Genomic DNA, 21,082 nt, shown 5'->3' with positions numbered 1-21,082 from the left:
GACAATTCGTTCGCGGAATAAAATTGCACGAAAACGAGGGGTCTGCGAAACGAACGTCGAACTAAAGCGCGTCTGTCTTCAGTTGGGCGAGGCAGACTCTCTGTTTGTGGTGCTTTACGAGGCTGCCAGTGTCACCAGAGGCCCGTGTTTGCACAACGTGATTTCTAATGTCACACCGCTGCATTTACATTACGCTACAGGCCTGTTAATGGCACGTGGTTATGTTTACAATGCGCCACGTGGCCCGTAATGTCACTGCGCCGTTGTTTACGCTGCATCACGTGGCCTTTGGTTTGCGATGCTCTTGTAACGACGATTCGGAATCGCACGTTTGCCAAGCACAGCCTAAGTTATGGATTTCGTGTAAAGTCCGGTTGTTGTCTCGCCGCGAATAATCAGATACAGCTTGTCGCTCCGCGCCGTTGTTCACGCGTGAATTGCCTCGCGTAATTACAATACGTCCGCTGCTTTTTATTTGCTAACTGAATCATTTATGACAGACAGTGTCTCGAATTATGTTAAGCTTGATTTCTAATTTTTACTTTCCTTGTAAAATAGAGTCACACTTATGGGGTGTTGAGATACGACAACACTGAGTTTCCCCAATTTTCAATGTTAACTCTAACTTCAATTTTAATTTGTAAGTCTGAGGTTTATTAGACAGAAACTGCACATACTGTCGTAATCGCTTTTATTTAATACATTATTCGAGCGACGAGTACTTATCGTTAATCTACCTTTAACATTCTTAACTCTTTCGCTACGGCGGGTGACTGGCGGCAAATTTTTAACCGCGGCTGTAAAATTTCTTATTTTGCCCGTTTCGTATTAAAATTCGGTTTATTAAATTAAGGTGGAAATGCGTAAAGGATCAAATTAAGCAATTAATTAAGCATTTAAAATTAAGATAAAATTTTCAAAACGCCTGTAGGCGCCAATAGTAACGAAAGGGTTAAAGACTGCACATACGTAAAGGTATTCTTAAAAATTCGAACGGTATTACTTTCAGATAACCGCCTATTACGATGCACTGAAAAAGGAAGAAAGAGCAGCGTGGAACTTTTGCTACGCTCGTTCGAACAGGGGTGAGGAAGATCAAGAAGAAGCTTGCGGAGGAAAGTTTCGCAGGAAAGGGGATCGAGAAGAGTAAACCGAAGGGATTATTGTCGCGGGAGGTAAGAGGACACGCGTCCACGAATACAACTTCCCGATTATCTAAATCCCGCGCAGCCAATTTCGGCCGCGTTCCCCTTCCTCGCCATTGTCCGACCGCCGCTCGTTTGGAATTGTAAAACGGCGGACGATGCAGTCCTCCCGGTGAATCCTTTAAACCTTGGCATAGTAATTTCCTTTACTACCCGCATTACCATTATCCCATTGTGCCTTTCACTGGTTATCCTTACAGCGTCGAGTTTCTTCTTTTTTCTCCATTGCTCTTGCCATCGATCGATCCTGCGTAACCACTGCTCATCCTTCGAATCCTTCAACTTTCAGATGGAGAATCCTGCAAGCAAAACGAAGGGGTTCTTAGGTGGCTGGAGGAGCAAAGTTACGGGGACCGTTTATTGCAACGCGTGCACGCAGACTGGAGGAAACGAGGGGAATGTTAGCTCTACAGGTTCGTGAAGCTCGGTTATTTAGCAAATTAATGTTGGTTATTCGCAATACAATTTTCATTGTAACAATAAGGAAACGTTCGGAGTATCTATGCGTTCGTATAGCGTGTCTTGTTCAGAAAAGTTCAGTAAAGTCTCCCGGTCCTTCTATTCACGTTCTTAGGAGCGTCTTAAGGAACATGGAAAAGAGGTGGGAAATTAGTCCTGTAGCGAGCTTCTACGCTCTGCCACCAGAGGGACGGACTAACCACGAGTTCTCGCTAGTCCTCATAAAAGCTTCCGTTTGTATATATATAACTTCTGACCTGAGTCTTTCCAGTCCCTCCGGCGTGTAAAGCACGGGCCTCCTAAATAAAAAGCCTTACTGTCGAATCACTAGAAGGTCCAAGACGAAAAACGCCCTCTTCTACCTCTTTCGTTTTTCGCCTATCCTCTCTGTCACTTTCCTCCATCCCTTCAGTCCTGTCCAATGGGAAGGATAGAGGAAAATTCGGGGGTATCGAGGAGTCCCTGGCGTTCGTTTACTGCGAGTAAACTGGGTTAAGCTTACAGAAGAATAAGCTTGCGATACATCAATTGCTATTGAGTATATGAGAGGCCACCAAACGCTCTTAAAAACCAAGCGTTAATTTAGGCGTTTCTGCTGATCTTAAAGTTAAATATGCGATAGGAAAATAAAATGTTGAAATTCTGGAAAATAGAAAATCATGAACTTAGGGCAATCTGTTGTCCTTAACAGGGAACGAAGGGAGAAAGGAAAACGAGAAAAGAAGAGTGGAAACGGATTTCCGCGTGAACAAATTTACGAACACGGGATACAACGTGGCTGTGCAGGCGGAATTCTTCCCTGATATTCGCGACAGACTGGTGGGAAGCTCTTCGAAGAACACTTCGAGCGGTTTTACAGGTGAAGTAATGGACGACTGGAGTCGGTGTAGAATTTATGGGTGGCGAAGGGGTGGTTTTTTCATATCTCTACGTGGTAGAAGGCTACGAAGCCGGGGATGTTTTATTAAATAGGTCGATTCTGCCAATTAATTGTCATAGCCAGGCGGATGGTAAAATTTGATGGTTAGAGCGAGATATACAATTAGTCTACGTTGCATAAGTAGGTAGGATGAAGACTGGTTAGAGGAGCAAAATTTTCTCCTTAAGACTTGTACTAAAAGTTTTCGGTCCAAGGTACTAAGGGATTGCTGGTAATAATTTAATATCGCGGTGGGGATTCAGAGAAATCTCTCCGACTCTTACCAATTACTATTTCAATTCTCTTGGATATTTTTAATACGAATTTTCGTAAAAATTTCAACCAACTTTAGCTTTTCATGGGTTTTATTAGATCGTGTCACGTGAAATTGCTGTGGAACGAAACAGTGACGATGTCAGAAATAATTATATTTATTTAATTAAAATGTACACTATTCATTAATTTTTCGGTAGTTTCAGTTCTTTCTGGGGTATTCTAGTTAAAATAGACACTATATTTCAACACGATTTACCTGCACTATGGCCTAATTTACATTCATATAGGAAAAGTGTTCTACGTTCTTTCAGAGACATCCTATTGTCTGCTCACATAAAACAGTTAAACAACCTCGAAAAGCACTTCAATAAACAAAGGAAACAAAGGAGAACAGCACCGAAACAACTTCTACAATATAGCACAAGTAAAAATACAAGTTGCATAAAGTTAACTAATCACACTTGATATTCTACCAGCAATTTCATTCAGTAAAACCTAAACCTGCGTCCACACAAAACTTCCTAAAAAAAGGATTAGAAAAATGTTATACTTTCTTACACAGCGTAAACGCAGCTTAACCCTAGAGCGGTCTTCGCTTTGACTGTACACTTAAGACTTTTGGGTTAAAAAGGACCTAAGACCTTACGTGTAATCATTTTTGTTTCCAACGCGACATACGAACCTAGACAATAAACGTTTAAAATAATGTTAAGAAACGTAAACTCGATAACAGCAAAAATTACTAAAAATATAAAAGACCGATCTAGGGTAAATGCAACAATTAGCAGCAACCTTCACCCGCCGAAAAATGCACTTTCCCATCGTCGATACACCACCGAAACGGTTAAAGTTCTCGATCGAACGAAATACTTACCGAGTAACACCCGGAACTTCCTCAAACCCCCGGTTCTAAACCCCCGGATTTGCCCGGAATCGAACGTTTGTCAAGGAAGAATCCCCGCTCGAGGAGCGGGTGTCTGTATCGCAACTACGTGGCGTAAACTCCGCGGCGATACGGAACAAAATCTACCCGGAACACCTGTTCAAACGTCCGTTCGACGTTGCCCGCAGAGCTCACCGCGGCGAGCAAACCGCTATCCGGGCATGCAGAAGCGTTTCACCGTGCTCTAAGAACACGAGTCACCGGCAAATACACGGAGAGCCGTCGACCTACCGTAGCCAGGATTTCGCGATACTAAACCGCACGTCCCCGGCCACCAGGGCGGACTTCCAGTTGCTCTACAATTTGCTCGACCGTTGGCGTGTCCGCGAAACGGAGAAAGCTACCCTGCAACTATTCACCTCGTCCAGAGTCGCGCTGGCCGGTCTAATCCTGGCGAAGGAGGTGGAACTGCTGCGAGCTATAGACCGGATGAAAACGAAGGTGAAATTCGCGAGAAGAGAGGGAACTTATAGAAAATTCTTGGACGATTCGGCGAGACCTGTTTTGTGGAAGAACAGTCGAGGAGAGAGGATTCTCGTGGAGACTCCTCGCGTGAGGAAAGCTGGAAGCTTCAAAGATACGTTCGAGAAATTGTCGAAAGAAGATGGATCAGTTGATGAACGTAGAAAAATGTTGATCGAATTGAGAAAGGATATCGAGCCACATACGTGTAAATCTTCCGACGAGTTGATACGTCTGTTGGATCAAGAGATCGATTTATTAACTCGTCGCGTTGACGAGAGTAAATTGAACTGGTTGAGGAGCAGATCGAAGATGGCTTTCCTGAGACTAGCCAGGGAAGCATTGAGGAACGAGTGCGAGGATTCGATCCGGCCTGGACGTCGAATTATTTGCAGAAGTTGCGGTCGATTGTTGCCGATGGAGAAGTTTCCGCGGGACGAACGACGTCGTTCGTTTTCCTGCAATTACTGTCTGTACGTGAAGGCTCGAACGGTGCCTCGAGTTGTCTACGAACCGTATCAGAGGCTGTTGCGCGACGTCAGGCGTCGCGAGGCTAACGCGCGTTGTTACAACAGCCTGGCGTTCGTAGTCGATGCTAAGATCGTGTACCATTTGGTGAACGATATCTGGCACGGGAAATCGGCCATTTCCGAGAACGACCGTCTGGACGAGCTGAGATTGGCGAGACTTCGCAAAGGGGAAGCGTGGTCACCGTGGAATTCCGTTCTGCTGACCGCGAGGGAGGCTTCTTTGCACGGGAAGGTCGACGACCTCGAGAAGTTTTACGGGCCGATGATACTGCAGAAGTTCCACACGAAGAATCTGCAGGCCAAAGTTCGGTTCGAGTCCGTGGCCGAATTTAAAAGCGAGAAGAACAAGTCGGTGTTCTTCGCCGAGTGTGATTAAGAGGTGCTTTATTATCTTTCCCTTGGAAAAACTACCTCGCTTTTGCTCCGGTGTCTTTAATAAATGAATGTTTTCTGTGAAATTTTTTCGGCTGAATTCATAGCAAATTGAACGTTGCGAATTTAAATTATTCATTTAGGAAGACTCTTATTGTCTTCTTATTTTTTTTTTATTTTTATTCTTTTAATCTAGTCTGCGAGATTAATTGCAACTTTGGTTTCACTTTGTCGAATATACCGCGTTTTTCTTTTCTTTTTCGACGCAGTCTACGTTATTTTCTGCTGTCTATTGTATTCGTAACTTCTTGTTACCGTTAAGCACGCTTTTCTAATAAATTGACAGCTCTAAATAAGCTGCTATTAATTAAAATCCTCCTTAAAACGTCAGACTTAAACTGCTAATGATCCTAATAAATCTAAAGAATTCACCCAAGCGGTGTCTCTCAGTCACCATCAATTCCCCTGGCCTTTACTTCCACAAAATGCAAAGGACAACGCGTACTACCATCCTGTAAAATTGTTCACATAATTCCGTAAATAATTTCAGCTTATTATAACTTGCTCGGGGAAACAAGTAGCCACGGTATACTACTAGTTTTATTTCCAATTAGAAACTTGCGTACATTAGGGCCGTTGAAGTTAGCGACGCTCCTCGCTTCTCTCAGCTTTGGTCGCGTTGATAGCGCTCGAGTTAATCGCCGCTCAGTTTCGCAAACTAAGTTCGCCGCCGGCCAAGAAAATGCTCGTCGAATCACCGGTTACACGTTTTCAACCCTTTCCACAATCCCCGTGTGTCTTTTGTACGCAGAAAGGGAACCAGTGGCGCGAAGCCGGCTCTCAATTTCGATAACTCCTGGAAAAACTGGGAAAGGGCTCGATGTTGGAGGATCGTACAGTTGACGTTCTGAAGAATAAATCGAAATGGGAAAATGACTTTTTCCTTTTGCCTAAGCGGAGTGAGTTCGAAGATTCGTGTATGTATATACGGCATAAAGGGGGATAGTTTGATCGAGTCTCGGATTTCGCCCGATTTTTCTCTGTTTCCTTTTGCGAAAGATTCTCTTTCTGCTTGCGCGCAATGTTTGTTAAAGGAATAATCGACAGATTAAAGTGTGATCCCCTGGAACGAGTGTATCCCCGAAACTGGTTTCCAATTAAAGGAAAAAAGCCGATCGATCTCTTTGAAGATTGGTTGAAGTTGAGGTTGTGTGTGTTTTTTTTCGCCTCTTCTGTCTTTCGTACGCGATAAGAGTAACGGATATCTAAACGTCGGTGTAGCTTTGTTTATTCAAATACTCTTTGTACGTTCTTTTTCCAGCTTACACGTAATCCAAATAAGCACGAGTAGCCCTGAAACGTTCGCCGGTAGTTAAACCAAGGTCCAGTTTTACTACGCGGAAAGTAAAAAGAAGAGAAATATACATGTACGGGGTGTTTCAAAACTGTGGGGTTTAATTTGGATTTGTGATCGAAGCTCGGAAAGTGTATCAACCCTTATGTCAATAACCAGAATTGTCGTCTACTTTATCGTCCAATTTTAGTAGTTCTCTGATAAGAAAATTGTAAATTTGAGGCAAACACGGATAGGAAATGTGCCAAACAACAACAATCTGGCCGGATATTTCAATCTTTTACCTTGTTGCGTCGTGCGCTTCGAACAAGCGGTATGCTCGAGAGTGGTGGCGCAGGATTGTCGGTGGTTCTTGGTGTGGGTTGGTTGTTGGTGTGAAGTCGTGGTGACTTAGAGTTTGCACGTACTTTAATATGTTGTAAGACAAAGGCTTTATGTTGAAGAGTGACAATTTTAGGTGGTGTGTGTTCGTTACGTGTTACTTGTCTATTTTCCCCTTTTGATCTGTCTTTCGGCCGCGTTGGTGCGCTTATTTATAAATGGGTGTGCGGGTACAAGGTGGTGGTTTCCGCCAACGAGGACGGGTCTACCCTCTTGGACGGTCCTCCCTGGCCCGCGAGCATGCCGCCCACCCTGGAATTTCCAAGTTGGCAGGGTGGTGGTATGTCGCGATGGCGGGGGAGTGAGGCCCAAGGGTAGCCCGCGCGTAACGGGACTTTGGGCGGTCAGGGAGACGCGAAAGGTTTTGTGACATGTCAGTGTCTATCGAATGTTGACGAGTGGGCACCGGGAAGGTATGTGGCCCGCGGAAAATTTATTTTTCTGCAGCCGTAAAACGCTTCCTGGGCTTCGTGGCCAATTTGAAAGAAAAATTAATTAACGCGAAGAAAAAAAAGGGGCGCATTCAAAAATAGCGTAAACAGGCGTCCGTGTCATTTAAATATGTCGAGTGTGACTCGACAAAGAAGTGTAAAGGGTTGAATAGCAATAATAATGTAGCATCGGGGCCTCGATACCCAAATAGGAAACCGACAAGGGTTTAATTAACGCGAAGAAAAAAAAGGGGCGCATTCAAAAATAGCGTAAACAGGCGTCCATGTCATTTAAATATGTCGAGTGTGACTCGACAAAGAAGTGCAAAGGGTTGAATAGCAATAATAATGTAGCATCGGGGCCTCGATACCCAAATAGGAAACCGACAAGGGTGAATAGAGAGGGGGTAGTTGGCGTAGTGCGCAAAGCCTCGGCTTGCTAAGCCGAAGGTCCCGGGTTCGATCCCCGTTGGAGCCCTCAAAATTTTTCTCTAGGTTGCTACAATAATAATAGTTTATTAACAATAGTAAAATAGAATTAAATTAAATGTTTAGTCAACTCTAAACCACACAGTTTCTAACACTATATTCTCTCTACACGATCTTTCGTTCAACGCTATCTCCTCTCTTCCAAATCTTACCCCACACTCTGTCGCTCAATTCCACGCTTTTCTTGAACCACCCTGTGCATGTCTACCGGTACAGTTAAAGGGGGAAATAATAATAAAGCGTAACGAAACGCTCGCCTTATGGTTTATCGCAGGCTGCGTAATGCGCGTAAAAATGGTAACTTTTATTTCCGGGCGAACTGTGTCGTAACGCGAAAACCTTCCACGGTTTACATTTCAACCGGCAACTCTTTCGCCGCGAAGGTTTCTCCCATTCGAGATTTCAATTTCAGAGCAGCCTCGTTAGACTCGTTTAATCGAGAGCTGCGAGCTCGGTTACGTTTCGAGTTTCGTGGCTAATAGCGATTCGATAACGTTCTGCTCGAGTATCAATAAGCAATCGTGGAGGTATGTATCAATAAGAAACACGACATCTCACGCAGTTTACTCGGTGAATGTATTTATCGAGGATGCTTTGAGCGGTCAGCGAAACGCCCGATCAAATCGTACGTTGCTTAGTATCGGTCAAACGGTCTTCAAAGGCGAGTTCATAAATGTCAAACACGCGATAGAGCTGAAGCGACAGGGTTCGCTGTACCGTCGTCTTTGGTGTCACGGTTTAGCTGCGTTTTTCTGTTTACCGACCGTGTGCTGAATCAATTTAATCGCTTTTAAAGCTGTCTATCGTTTTTTCAGAAGATTTAAAACATTTTAGAAGCACTGTGAAACAACTGAGCGATCTGTAGTCTATGTTTCGTTTCTTTGCGTTGTGAACTGAGTACCATCGACGTATGTCGATCCTTTCTTTTTTGAAAGCAGGGTAAAAGTCTGAAAGAAATTGCTGTGATCGTCAAAAATTCGCGTTGTGTCTCTTCAAATAAAATATTAACGAAAGAATGATTGCTTTCACATTTTAATAGTTTTATTTTCTCTAAATACAAACTGAGCGATCTGTAGTCTACATTTTGTTTCTTTGCGTTCTCTTAGTTTCGCTGTTTCCTTGAAAAAGAGTTAACTGAGTGACCATCGACGCAAGTCAATCCTTTCTTCTTTAGAAGCCGGACAAAAGTAAAAAGAATTTGTTGTGATCGTCAAAAGTCAGCGTTGTGTCTCTTCAAACAAAATACTGACAAAATTAATAAAAAAGTCATTGCTTTCTCATTTCAATACTTCCATGTCCTCCAGACACAAACACATTTTTAAAAATAATCCATACTTGACGAAGTGCCTAATACTTTCTCCTCAAGGCAGTTGAATATTCATCCAGGTTACGTCTGTGAAACTCGAAATATTCGACGCGTACGAAATTCAAACTTACCTCTCTCTCTCTCTCTCTCTCTCTCTCTCTCTCTCTCTCTCTCTCTCGAAACGTTTACAACGTTCAGGATACAACAGGTAATAACGGAACAGTTACAGCAACCGCGGCGTAGATTATATTGCCGCGCCTAGTATAGACACACGGTTAAGTAGTTTAGGGCCGCATGTGGTCAGACACCTAGTTTAATGTAAGACGATTACACGGTGAACGCGATGTGCGCGTGCTATATATGTATATACGAGACGCAACTACGTCAAACTGACGTACCAGTCTACTCTAGTAATTTCCCTCTCGGATACCGAATAATATCTCCACCTCGCGAAATTGCAGATGCTCTCTCGGCCCTTTGAATGTTTACCGCTTAAAATACCGTCGCAAGAACGGGGTAGGAGAAGAGAGAGACACAATTGTGAAACAATGCGAGTATTCCAGCTGAACTCGCCGTTAAAAGGTTCTCCAGCGATATTCTCCATGGCCATTCGGCTAGGACCTTGGCGAAAGGTGGAACCGGAAGCGGGAGACGGAACGATTTGCAACATTGTTGCAAACCCTCCTCGAACATCGCTTTTCCTCGTTGCCGCTCGCTCTAGCAACAATGCGGCAAGTTCGGAAAGCTCCGGTGGGAAACACTATCATGATAGTTCTCCCGCGTTCTTCACTCGGATATACATACGCGTGTCGTCTTTCCACGAATTAATCGTATATACAACTTGTTGGATTATTTCTGGGAGATTTCTCTGGGAGGAGGAAAATGTCTCGGCGTTCTTTTAGACAAAGACACTAGGACTTCCACCAGATGTGTCTCCGGTGTTCGTCTTCGTGTTGTCGCGGTAGGCGCCACCCGACCTGTGGTATGCGAATGGGTTTCCCTTGTCTTATGATACATGTAAGACTAAGGAAATACAGGCGCTTAAAGTAACTGATGTCGGTGGCTATGTGCGATATTGTGTGTGCCGCTGCCCTTTTTCCCGTTTTTCTATGGTTCTTCGGCCGTTAGGACCCTGCAAGCCGTGGGGCGGGGGCGCAGCCTGCGCTCATCCTTGTCTAGGGCCCCCTGCGACTCGGGTCCCGCGGTCCTTGTCTAGGCATACACATCTGAAAAATTCGCCCGATCCATTAGGATACCTTCCCTGCATTCCAGACCGACGCCAAGATGGCTTTTCCACGGCGTCCATCCCCTCCAGTAGGGACCCATGTAAATACTGGGCCCAAACAAGGGAAGTTGAGTTTACGTTTTAAAATCGGAGGAACCACACTACGTCACTCCGGAGTTACCTCGACGACAGAGTCAAGCACTGCACACTGCGATACAATAGGGTAAACAGTTCGTGGGTATAAGCGGACCCCAGCTTTCTCTTTTCGGGTGTCCAGAGACAGTTCTGTGGCGGGTACGTCGTTGCCAACAAGCCCTTACCGAACCTTGTTCTACTCTTCTACGCGAACTTTTTCTTTTCCCACTCCTTCAGATTTTAGTTTCCGTTCTTTTGTCTCTCCCCGGGTTAAGACTTGCCTCGAGTAGCCTAAGAAGCGCACATGTGGCATCCAGGTTCAAATTTTCCGTTTCCACCACTTTTTCCACTTCTATCCTTATCTATCTCTACTCCTGTCTCCCTGTCCTAACAATATAAAAACCCAGTACGCCTACACCTCCGGGCAGTTTTTCCTTTACCAGCCATCGAAACGCCCCCGCCGAACTGCTGCCGCCGGGACGATTAGCGAACAAAGCAATTGTATTATTCCGAGCGAACTGTACGCCGACCATCGCGTTTAGATTTTAATAAATTGAGGTGAAACCAGTGCAACGGCGTTCCTCACCCACCTCAAATTCACACACTGCTAAGGGAAATGGTTTCCTCTCTTAATCGCATTCCAGGTAGGCCATGAAAAATATAACATGAAAGCAACTAATGTCATTGTGTTGTCAGTTCATCGGATTGCGTAAAAACTTGACAGGCCTCATTTCCAATTATTCAAAAGGGCTACGTGAAATGAAAGTAGTGTGGGATTTTGTTGATTACTTTTTATTCAATAAATTAAAAGTACCCCATGTAAGAGTAAAGAATTACAAGGGGCTTAAAACGACAGATATTGAAATGACGTTGGTTCGCTCGTCGATGGCTAGGTACGATAATGTGTGGGCCGCTGCCTTTTTTCCCGTTTTTATACGCTTCTTCGGCCGTTAGGGCCCTGCAAGCTGTAGAGTGGGGGTGCAGCCTGCGCTGCTCCTTGTCTAAGGCCCCCTGGGACTCGGGTCCTGCGGTCGTTGCCTAGGCGCGCCGCACAACGCCTTACACTTACATTTATAATACATTTTGGTTAACAGCCTATCGTGTTACGTTTATTTAAGTTGTGCTAATACACCTTTTCAATAATTCCCATATCCATGAAAATTAACAAAAATATTCGATAATTACCAAATCTATTGTGACGGCCCACGCAGCGCACGGCGCAACATTGTCTACAGAACGCAGACGGCGAGACGCACGTAACGGACGTGCCGGTCGTCGGCGTCGATGTCGCGGCGGACCGACAACGGTGGCTGTTCTCGAAAAGCGGAGAGAGACTTGAGATCCGTTCCGAGGGCAGCCGTGGTCCCAATCGACGACGAAAAGACGAGCGGGGGGTCTACCACGAGAAACCGAGCGGGGCAACATCGGCCCGCGCCACGACACTCACGGTCTCGCCTTTGGAGAACAAAGTGTTCAACGCGCACACGTCTAGATTCATTCTCCCGTTCCCACACTATGAAACTTCACGAAACGCCTAGAGCGTCATCAAGAAAGCTTCCTCTCTTCGAAAAATGCAGCGTTCCCAACGTTTCCCAAACGGACCTTGAAGAAACGTTGACAAAAGTTGCAACGCCGTGCTAACGTTGGGTGCACAACGCGTCGCAGGAATCGTTGATCCGCGGGTGAGATGCGCTTAGCGGATGGATTTCTACTAGCGTGGAAGCTTAGCCTTGGAATCCGTGCAAATTGAGCTGCGCAGCCCTGTCTTAGGAAGCTCGTGTGTTTCTCCTCTTTGAAATTCTGAAATTTGCGCTTCGCGTGGCACGAGCACGAGCGAGTAAGTGAATCTCTCCCCCTTCCTCCCCGCGGCTTAATCGATTATCCGCACTGTTGTGCGACAAACGTATTTCCCGCGATTACTATAACAGGCTTTCACCTGCGTTTTAGGTAACGCCCATTAACGAAATTACGCCGTTTGCATGCGAAACAGCAGCGTAGTTACGCTGCTGCTCTCAGCTCGCGTTGACGCCTCGAGAGGATTATGGGAAACGTTGTCGACGACCGGAGAACAAAAAAAAAAAGGAAAAATATATATAGAGCTCGATGAAACAACTTCGTTTCCTTGTAGTTTCTCTCTCTGTGTAATTCCTTCAAAGAATAATTGTCGCGCCGGTGATCATTAAAGATACGATGTAATTGGTACGGCGGTAATTGCTGGAGGTATTTTTAATTGGGCGATGAAAGTTGTGAGATCAATCGGGATCGAGCACAGTTTTGTAACTAGGTTTCGTATTAATCGGGATTAAGGATCGAGAAGGGATTGTGTCTTGTGGTACAGGTGAGGCGAGGTTAAGATTTGATGGTTTGCTGAATTAATCATTACCGACGGTTTATGGCAGGGTCTGGTCCTAGGGACTAAGTGTCGCAGGCAACGCGATAAACACTTGTGGTGTTTTGAGAAAGCGATATTTGCCTGCGACCACTTGACTCGCTGCCATAAATCCGGCTACAGGATACGCCTTAACAATCATAGCCAGAATGATATAGAGCAAAAAGTGTGTATCCATAATTAATTTCTAAATCGCGAGGATTAAACACAGAAAGACCACTCTCGTCGCCGGTTCACTCGCCTTTGGTCAACGATGAACGATTAAAGTTAGAAGCTGGAAGCGTGTGTCGAGCGATCTTTCTGGCTCTGACCGTTCCCATAACGAGACAAGCGGATGTACCATATTATCTGGCCGCGAATTCGAACGCGTAACACCCGTACCTTCTGATACACCGTTAATGAGTTTTATAACCGCGAACAAAGCGCGGTTGGAAAATCAGTGTCGTTATTAAAACGTTTGCACACGTCGACGTGGTCGCGTTAACAGACTGACGTAATGACAGATCGCCGATGGACCAGTTCCGCTTGCTGCTCGGGTGCTTGGTCCATTTTAAACGATTAATTTATTCGAACAGCGAAAGGTCTAAACTGGGTCTGCTCGCCGAGTTATTCTATGCGGAGTTGTCAGACGAAACGGGGGGGCACGAGAGCGATATTGGACGGTATTTCAACGGGAGGGACATTAGAAATCGTGCAGTTTTTCAGTGGAAGAGTTCCAGTTTGGGGGTTTGTGGAAAAAGACCAGAGGACTTGTTCTGCTCAGTCTGCCGTCAGCGTTCGAAGCGGAAGGATCGGGAGCGTCGTCGGAAACGAGGTATTAGGTTAGTTGATTTTAAAAGTAGAAATTCGTTGAATTTTTCGCTTTTAATATTAGTTATTGTAAATTAGAGCACAATTGCATATAGTAAGCAGTTTAAAATTTGTATTTAGAATAAGTTTTTGATCGTTTCGACGATACTAGTAATGTAGGTAGTGAAATGAGGTTTCTGTTTCGTTTTTAAGTACTTTAATTATAGAATAAGTAGCGTTTCTTGTTAAATAACAATTTAGTTGAGTGTTTATGACTATTGTAAGTCTTACTGTAAGACACAGCTCGATATATTAATTTTCCTTCGAATTAACCGTTGCATTCGATAGATTAATCGGAAATTGTTTGTAATTTGTATGAAAAATTTGAAAAATTAATGTTCTTTGCGTATGAATTACAGATGGAGCACCCAGAACCGCATAAAATACAAGGAAAGGACTTGAACATCAGGGGAACTGAAGATATGCAATTGTTGGTTAATAAATTAATTATTTATTGTAAAATAACTGTACAAGATGTATATTACAAAAGGTTACAATATACCAGTATTGTTTTACAGCATTTTACAGCCTATTTACTTCTCCCTTATACGCTAATTCCACTTCCTTTTGCAAATAACTCATTGTTTAAACAATATTTCATTGCGAAATTAACTAAACAAAGTCCGGGAAACCGACAGGAAGGCGAATGTATGAAAAAAATTGAAAAAATCCGGAAATTCGAGCGAAAACTACGAAAATTAAGGAAAGATTTCGAAAATCGCGCGAATACACTCGTTCGGTGCTAAAGTCCTCGAGAATTCCTGGAATTTACGTCATTTCTCGGAAATGACGAAAATTCCAGGAATTCTCGAGAACTGAAACTTTCGAAGGCCCTTTGGCTGAAAATTGACTTTCTAATAGGCGAACATGATATGATAGGAGGTCGATTCCTGGAAGTGGCTCGATTCTCGGAAATTTCGTCATTTCCGAGAAATGATGAAATTTCTAAGAATCGAGGCGATTCCAAGAATTGACCAATGGGCCATCGAAAGTTTCAGTTCTCGAGAATTCCTGGAATTCTCGTCATTTCTCAGAAATGACGAAATTTCCGAGAATCGAGTCCCTTCCAGGAATCGACCTCCTATCACATCATGTTCGCCTATTAGAAAGTCGATTTTCAGTCAAAGGGCCTTTGAAACTCTCAGTTCTCGGGAATTCCTGGAATTTTCGTCATTTCTCGGAAATGACGGAATTTCCAAGAATTGAGGCGATTCCAAGAAGCGACCTCCTATCGCATCATGTTCGCCTATTAGAAAGTCGATTTTCAGCCAAAAATTTTCGAAAATCGAAAATCGTGACTTTGTATTAGGCGAATATGATGTGACAGGAGGTCGACGAAATTAAGTAGTAATCTCAACCATATCTCAGACGCTCGAATTTAGTCGAAATCAGCAAGTAGTACAAGTCAACCACTACTCGGACGCTCGAATTTTGTCGAAAATCAGCAAGTAGTACAGGTCAACCACTTCTCAGACGCTCGAAAATTTGTCGAAATTAGCCAGTAGTGCAAGTCAATCGATTCTCAGACGTGCCAAAATTTTCCACGCTCGAAAGAATGGAGTAAAGCAGCTTACTTTATTACTTTATTAGTGCATTAATTTATTACAACGTATTAATTTTGCGTTTCATTAACAGATGCATGCAGTGGATTAGTTAGAAATTGTTTTTAACTCTTATTTAACAGTTGAAAATTAATGTTCTCTTTGTTTACAAACGCAGGGGTTCAAGGCTGCCGCAGGAATCAAGGAAAGGGCTTCAATATCAGGCAAAATGAAGATATACAGTTATTTATGAAAATACAAATTATTTATTGTAAGACAAGTGTGTACAAAATGTATATCACGAAAGGTTACAATATACCAGTGTTATTTTACAGCATTTCACAGTGTACTGATTTCTCCCTTGCACACCAAATCCATTTCCATTTGCGGAACAGTCGTTCTTTAAACAATACTCCATTACAAAATTAAACAAACCAAGTCCGTATATCGTTAGACTACTCTCGCGCTCTTTCATTCTTCAATCGTTCCTCGTACAAGCGTTCATCTCAAACTGCAATTGGATCACTGATCCTCGAACGCAGGAGGTATAGTCGGTGGAAGAAATATAGTTCGATTCAAAGTTTACACGATCGAGTATATCCACTCAACGAGACCTCCTTCCACCGGCTGTACCACCATAAAGCTGCACTCAAAACAGAAACACTAAAATAACACAAAACCATCGTCACTTCTTAAACAAATCAAATTTCGCAACGTTTCGAAACTCTAAACAATCTCGAAAGGCAGCAACGGTATCGCGCGATTAGCATATTCCAAATACGCGGCAGCATTAATCCTGGCCAGTTCCTCGGTGCATCAGACGAGAGATTTCGCTGCGCGATGCAGACCACGGTCACGAACACCGCGATAAGTATGGAAATTACATTATGAAATCGGCCGGACAGAAAGGCCGAGGCTCGTACGCAGTTACGCACACGGGAAAAGGAGGGGGTGAGAGGGGGCAATGACCGACAGGAAAACACGGAGAGAGAGGGAGGGGGAGGGGGGTAGGTCCGAGTGATTCATAACACGGGCGTCGCATAAATTGCTGGTGATATGTTGGCGCGCAATTAGGGTTTGCTAAATCGGCATTACTAATTAGATTTGGTGTACCGAGCTTGGCTGGCCGACCGAGCCACCACCTCCTCGCTGTGCGTATAATTGATTCGAGTTTCAAACTAATCCATACACCGCCTAGTCCAGCGTCGCCTCTCGACGGTGATCGATAATCGTTCGCGACTGCTGCCGCTATAAGACCGGTGCAGCTTGCCACGACGCTTGTTTCTAAGCTCTTCCGGAGGGGGGGAGAGGGAATCACCGATGAAAATCGTAGGAATTGAGAGCGCCTCGTGGAATCGAGACGAGCTTTGCCTGGATTTGGAGTTGGTTGCGTGTGAACGATAGGGGAAAAATTGGTAGAGGTCGGTGGAAGAAACAGTTTCCCGTTGAAACAAGATTGTCGTGGTTTTATGGTAAAGTTCGCTGTATTTCTTCCACCGACTATACCTTCGCTACTTCGTTAATTCAGTTGGAACCTGGACTCGTGTATACAACAATTAGAACTCGCTCTCTCGCCGAAAAGACTCGGTCTATTAAGTATTCAACGACACTCGATTATGGTGTATCGTTACGCGGGGCTATCATCGATTAATTTCGCAGCTAACCGAGGGAATAATGAGAGTGTCTGCTGCTCACGGCGCCTCCGGTCCTCCCGGGACCAAGCAGCTCCCGGTACTTTGTCAAATCTCAGCACGAAGAGGGGCTAAATTGCACCCTTCGCCTCGGTCTCTTCTACCACTCTGTATCCAAAGAGGACGGAGGCTCGCGATACACTTCGTTTAACGTTTTAAGTCTTCGCGCAGGGAGAGTAGACCCACTTCACAGAGCACACAGATGGTACCGTGGAGAATTAAATCAACGTTTCGGCTAGCGAAGGGGGAAGGAAAAAGAAGGTTGGACGTGTACGATGAAGTGGACACGCTGTTTACCAGCGACCATGACGATAAATCTGTCCGTGTCGCGTGGATTCCGATGTAAACAAGCTTGACACACACACACACACATACACTTCTCCTGTTTAATAAATCGCGAACTCTCCTCGAGGCACGGTGTTCATTCTTCAAGCGATATCTCGCGTCTGTTTTTCGCCACCGGCTGTCCTCACCCTCGCCGTTGTAATTAGTCGTTCCCTAGGAGAACACTGACCGATTGTTCCACTGCTGGCAATTATCGCTTCGTTTTATCAAAGCGTTCACCCTCCTTCATAGAGGAAAATGAATTCCCTCCGGTTGTCTAGTCGTCCAAAGGAAACCTTCCTTTACGAATGAATCTCTGTTGCAGAAACGACAAGTAAGAACGGATCATCGAATCACCCTCGTTTAATCAAGATACTGTAGGGGCTCCGCGTAGTTAGCTTGTTTCTGTAAAATCGCGAAACTCGATAATTAACGAGGTCGTGGACGATTTAGCCGGTGGACCTGCCGTCCACGCGACACTACTCCAGGAGATTCACAGTCGTTCGTTATCGCCATCGGAGATAGCCGTTACGGTTCAGAGGCAGGAGGCAGAGACAGGAGACAAAAGAGACCGGCTCTGGAGACGGTTTAAAAATGTTCGTCGTTACGGCGTGCCAGCCTGTAAACAGATTATATCGTACGAAACTGTTGATAATTTATGTGACTCGAGACCGAACAGATCCGTCGACGACTGGTTAAAAATTGCTCTGAGAGGCGATCGTCGAAAACTTTCCCCGCGGTTTTCTTCTCTTCCTCTGTGCATTACCGGGGAAGTTTTCGTCGCGTGGTAGCTCCGCCACGCGATACCTGCGAATTATTAAACGTCCTCGCGCTGGAGAGTTCAGCCGGATATTACGGCGACGTGGCATTCGTTCGCTGGTTTCAGAGACCTGACTGTTGGTGATCTCTATCGAAATTCTCTGTGGCGCGTGAAAACGCGCGCCGCCTGTCCTGTCGGGCTGTTTTCAGAGTCGTCGACGTTGGCAAATGTTTTAGGGATGATGTTTCAGAGATTGTTTCGCTCTGTCTTATCGTTCCCCTTTTAGTATTCTAAATTTTAAGTAATTTGCATATTTGTTCAAATTGGGTATCGCTGTGCGTTGCAAATGACACAAAAATTTCGGAGATTATTTCGCTTTGTTTCATCCACCCTTTCGTTTCTGTTTGCACTATTTTCAATTTTGAATGGTACGCGTATTTGTCGGAAGTTTGGAATCACTGTGCATTGAAAATGACAAAAATTTCAGAGATTGTTTCGCTTCGTTTTATCCTTCCTTTCATTTTTCTTGTATTATTCTAAATTGAGAGTAATTTGCATATTTGTTAAAACTTGGAATCACTGTGCATTGCAAATGACATAAAGATTTCCCGAAGGAAGTTAGCAACTTTAAGAATGTTTTATCATTCAAATCAATCAATACGAGATAAATTGCTATAGATCTCCACAATTTCAATCTCACGAAGAATTAGCAGCAGATTCAATATTTCTGAGAAGCGGCAGGTGATCTCAATCTTGTGGTATTTTCAATTCAACCCTTAATTAATATCATTCTAAAAAAAAGTTTATTCTCCAATGTACAAATAACCAAATTTTATCACGAATCAACCACGATCCAATACCACTTTTCCTCAACTTATTAGCCTCCGTTTCCTCGTTACAGCAGAACGATAAATTCGCATTTCCATATTTCCAGCAATAATTTCATCCGCATTCGAATATTCCGGTGGAAATCGCGGGGACGAGTAATCGCGTTTCTATCCGCGCTAGCATTTTTCAAGCGGGCGCGAACGCGCTAAAAGCCTGCCCTATAAACGGGGGTCTTTTCGCAGGCGCCATAAATTCGGCTATTATCGAAAATCCCTTCGGCTCGTTCGCGTAGCCTCCGTTTTCCACGCGCATATGCACGGGACGCGGCGGAAGTATCGCGGCGCGTGAACCGTATGCGCCTCGGAAAAGGAACGCTTTATGCCGTTTGACGTTTATAACCCCGGCTGTAATCGTGTTAAACGGCAACGACAGCTTTGTGCGTTTCCAGGCCCTGAAATTGATATATTATTGCGAACAATCCCTCTCTCTCTCACCCCTTTGCTTTTTTGCTACGAGAGATCCCGTGTCTCGTCGTTTGTTCGTCCAATTTTATCGGTGTTATTCAATCGAAACGAGATAAGGATTTTATACAGGTTTAACGTAAATACTTCTGTTTCGCAAGTATCGTTTAATCGCAATCATATCTCTCTCCGTAGTTAAATGTCGTGTCCTCAACACGAACCACGCGACCGATCACCCCCACCGTTGACTTGCATCGCTTCTATCTACCTGCCAATAAGGGTTCGCGAGAGAGGCCTTTTTCTAGGAAAGGCGTTGATTGACCCTTTTTCCGAATTAGCAGCTACAAAAACATGTATAAAGGTAGCTTTCGCAAGCCCGAAACCAGAATATGTACGGAGAGAAGCAGAGCGTGTACGGAGTGTACATATTAAAAAAGAACCGAACAACGTAGTTTAACCTAAAACTAAACAACCAATAGAGAAACATCCATCGTGATATCTTCCAACCGAGAAATAAGATCACGGTACTAAACACTAAACTCCAACGATAAAGATAGGAGAATCGAAACCTCGATCAATTTTGCATACTTGTTCCGCTGTACGTACTTTCCAGGGGGCGAGAAAAAACCACTCGACGATAGAGGATACTCCCGACACAAATGAACGAACGCACACAGGCACTCGAAGCTTAAAAAGGACGTTCATCGAAGGCTTCGAGGAGGGAAAGAAAGCGTATCCGATAGAAATCGTACGCGACACGACCAAGCAAAAGGCGAACGAGTAACGAACGGTAAATTTCAAAGTGAAACGTAATGAAATATCGGAAGAATTTAGAGGCACTTGTTCCGCGATGAAAATAGAGGTCGAGCTCGATAGGTGCACCAGAGAGTCTTTCCAGTATGGCGGATACAAGAAAGGGCACAAAAGGGGATGAAAAAAAAAGAAGAGGAAGAGAGGGGACAAGATCTGTTTCAGAAGGAGAGACCTCGATGAGGCATGCTCGTAATTACGACTGTGTTTGAGCGACTGACAGGTGCTTGACGAACAGAACCAATAAAACCTTCGAGAGTCTCCATCCTGTGCAGCGACGCTGCGGGTTCTAGCTCTCCTCTTTTCCACCTTTTTTTCCCCCAGCTCGGCACTGATCAAGGTGGAGTTTTTTTCGTTACGCGTGCGGAGGCAGGATGGCAAAGGGAGTTATTAAAACGTCGATTAGAGTGGAGATCGCGGCGGAGGATCCGTTCTATCCTCCTACGAATTCGTTTGACACGGTGACACAAATTTTATGCGAATTTCAGGGTAATTTGAGAATTCTCGTTTCGAAACGATACACTCGACGATCCTTTGAAGTTTCGTCGAAATAAAGGAGATACGTTTCCCGAGGATGTAATTCGAGAATCTAAAGAATAAGAAGAGCTTTCTTCTCGCAAAGAGAGAGTTTCCCCTGTAATCGTGGAACGACGATCGGTTGACGTCTCCCAGTGTCGATAAAAACGCGAATTCTACGACGTTCAGGTTTAACATCCTCCGCGGTGAATCATCCAATAGCTCGTTCTTTCCAAAGAATACGTTCTTTTTTTCTCCTCGCTCCTTTAACGCGGTATTCATTGTGAAAGTTCGAAGTTGGAGAAGATCAGGTGGCGTTTAAACAACTTTCGAGGAATGTTCCGGATACTTCTTCGACATTATTTATGAGAACTGAGAACTCATCGATCCGCTAAGTACCGATTTATCTTCGCGGTGGCCATGCCG

General features: G+C 44.4%; 1 protein-coding gene across 1 annotated transcript; it reads left to right on the top strand.

The window, feature by feature from the left end:
- The first annotated feature begins 352 nt into the window (after positions 1–352).
- Positions 353–5,170, top strand: LOC108579902 (IQ and ubiquitin-like domain-containing protein). Its single transcript, XM_017943522.1, has 5 exons — positions 353–363; positions 1,310–1,406; positions 1,495–1,618; positions 2,356–2,528; positions 3,809–5,170. Exons 1-5 carry the CDS (start codon positions 353–355, stop codon positions 5,168–5,170), a joined length of 1,767 nt encoding a protein of 588 aa, XP_017799011.1.
- The last annotated feature ends 15,912 nt before the right edge of the window (positions 5,171–21,082 follow it).

This window comes from Habropoda laboriosa, unplaced genomic scaffold, assembly GCF_001263275.1.
Source record: "Habropoda laboriosa isolate 0110345459 unplaced genomic scaffold, ASM126327v1 scaffold2, whole genome shotgun sequence".
Lineage (NCBI taxonomy): Eukaryota > Metazoa > Arthropoda > Insecta > Hymenoptera > Apidae > Habropoda > Habropoda laboriosa.
The sequence above is the reverse complement of the archived record's forward strand: the minus strand, read 5'-3'. Positions and strand labels throughout refer to the sequence as shown.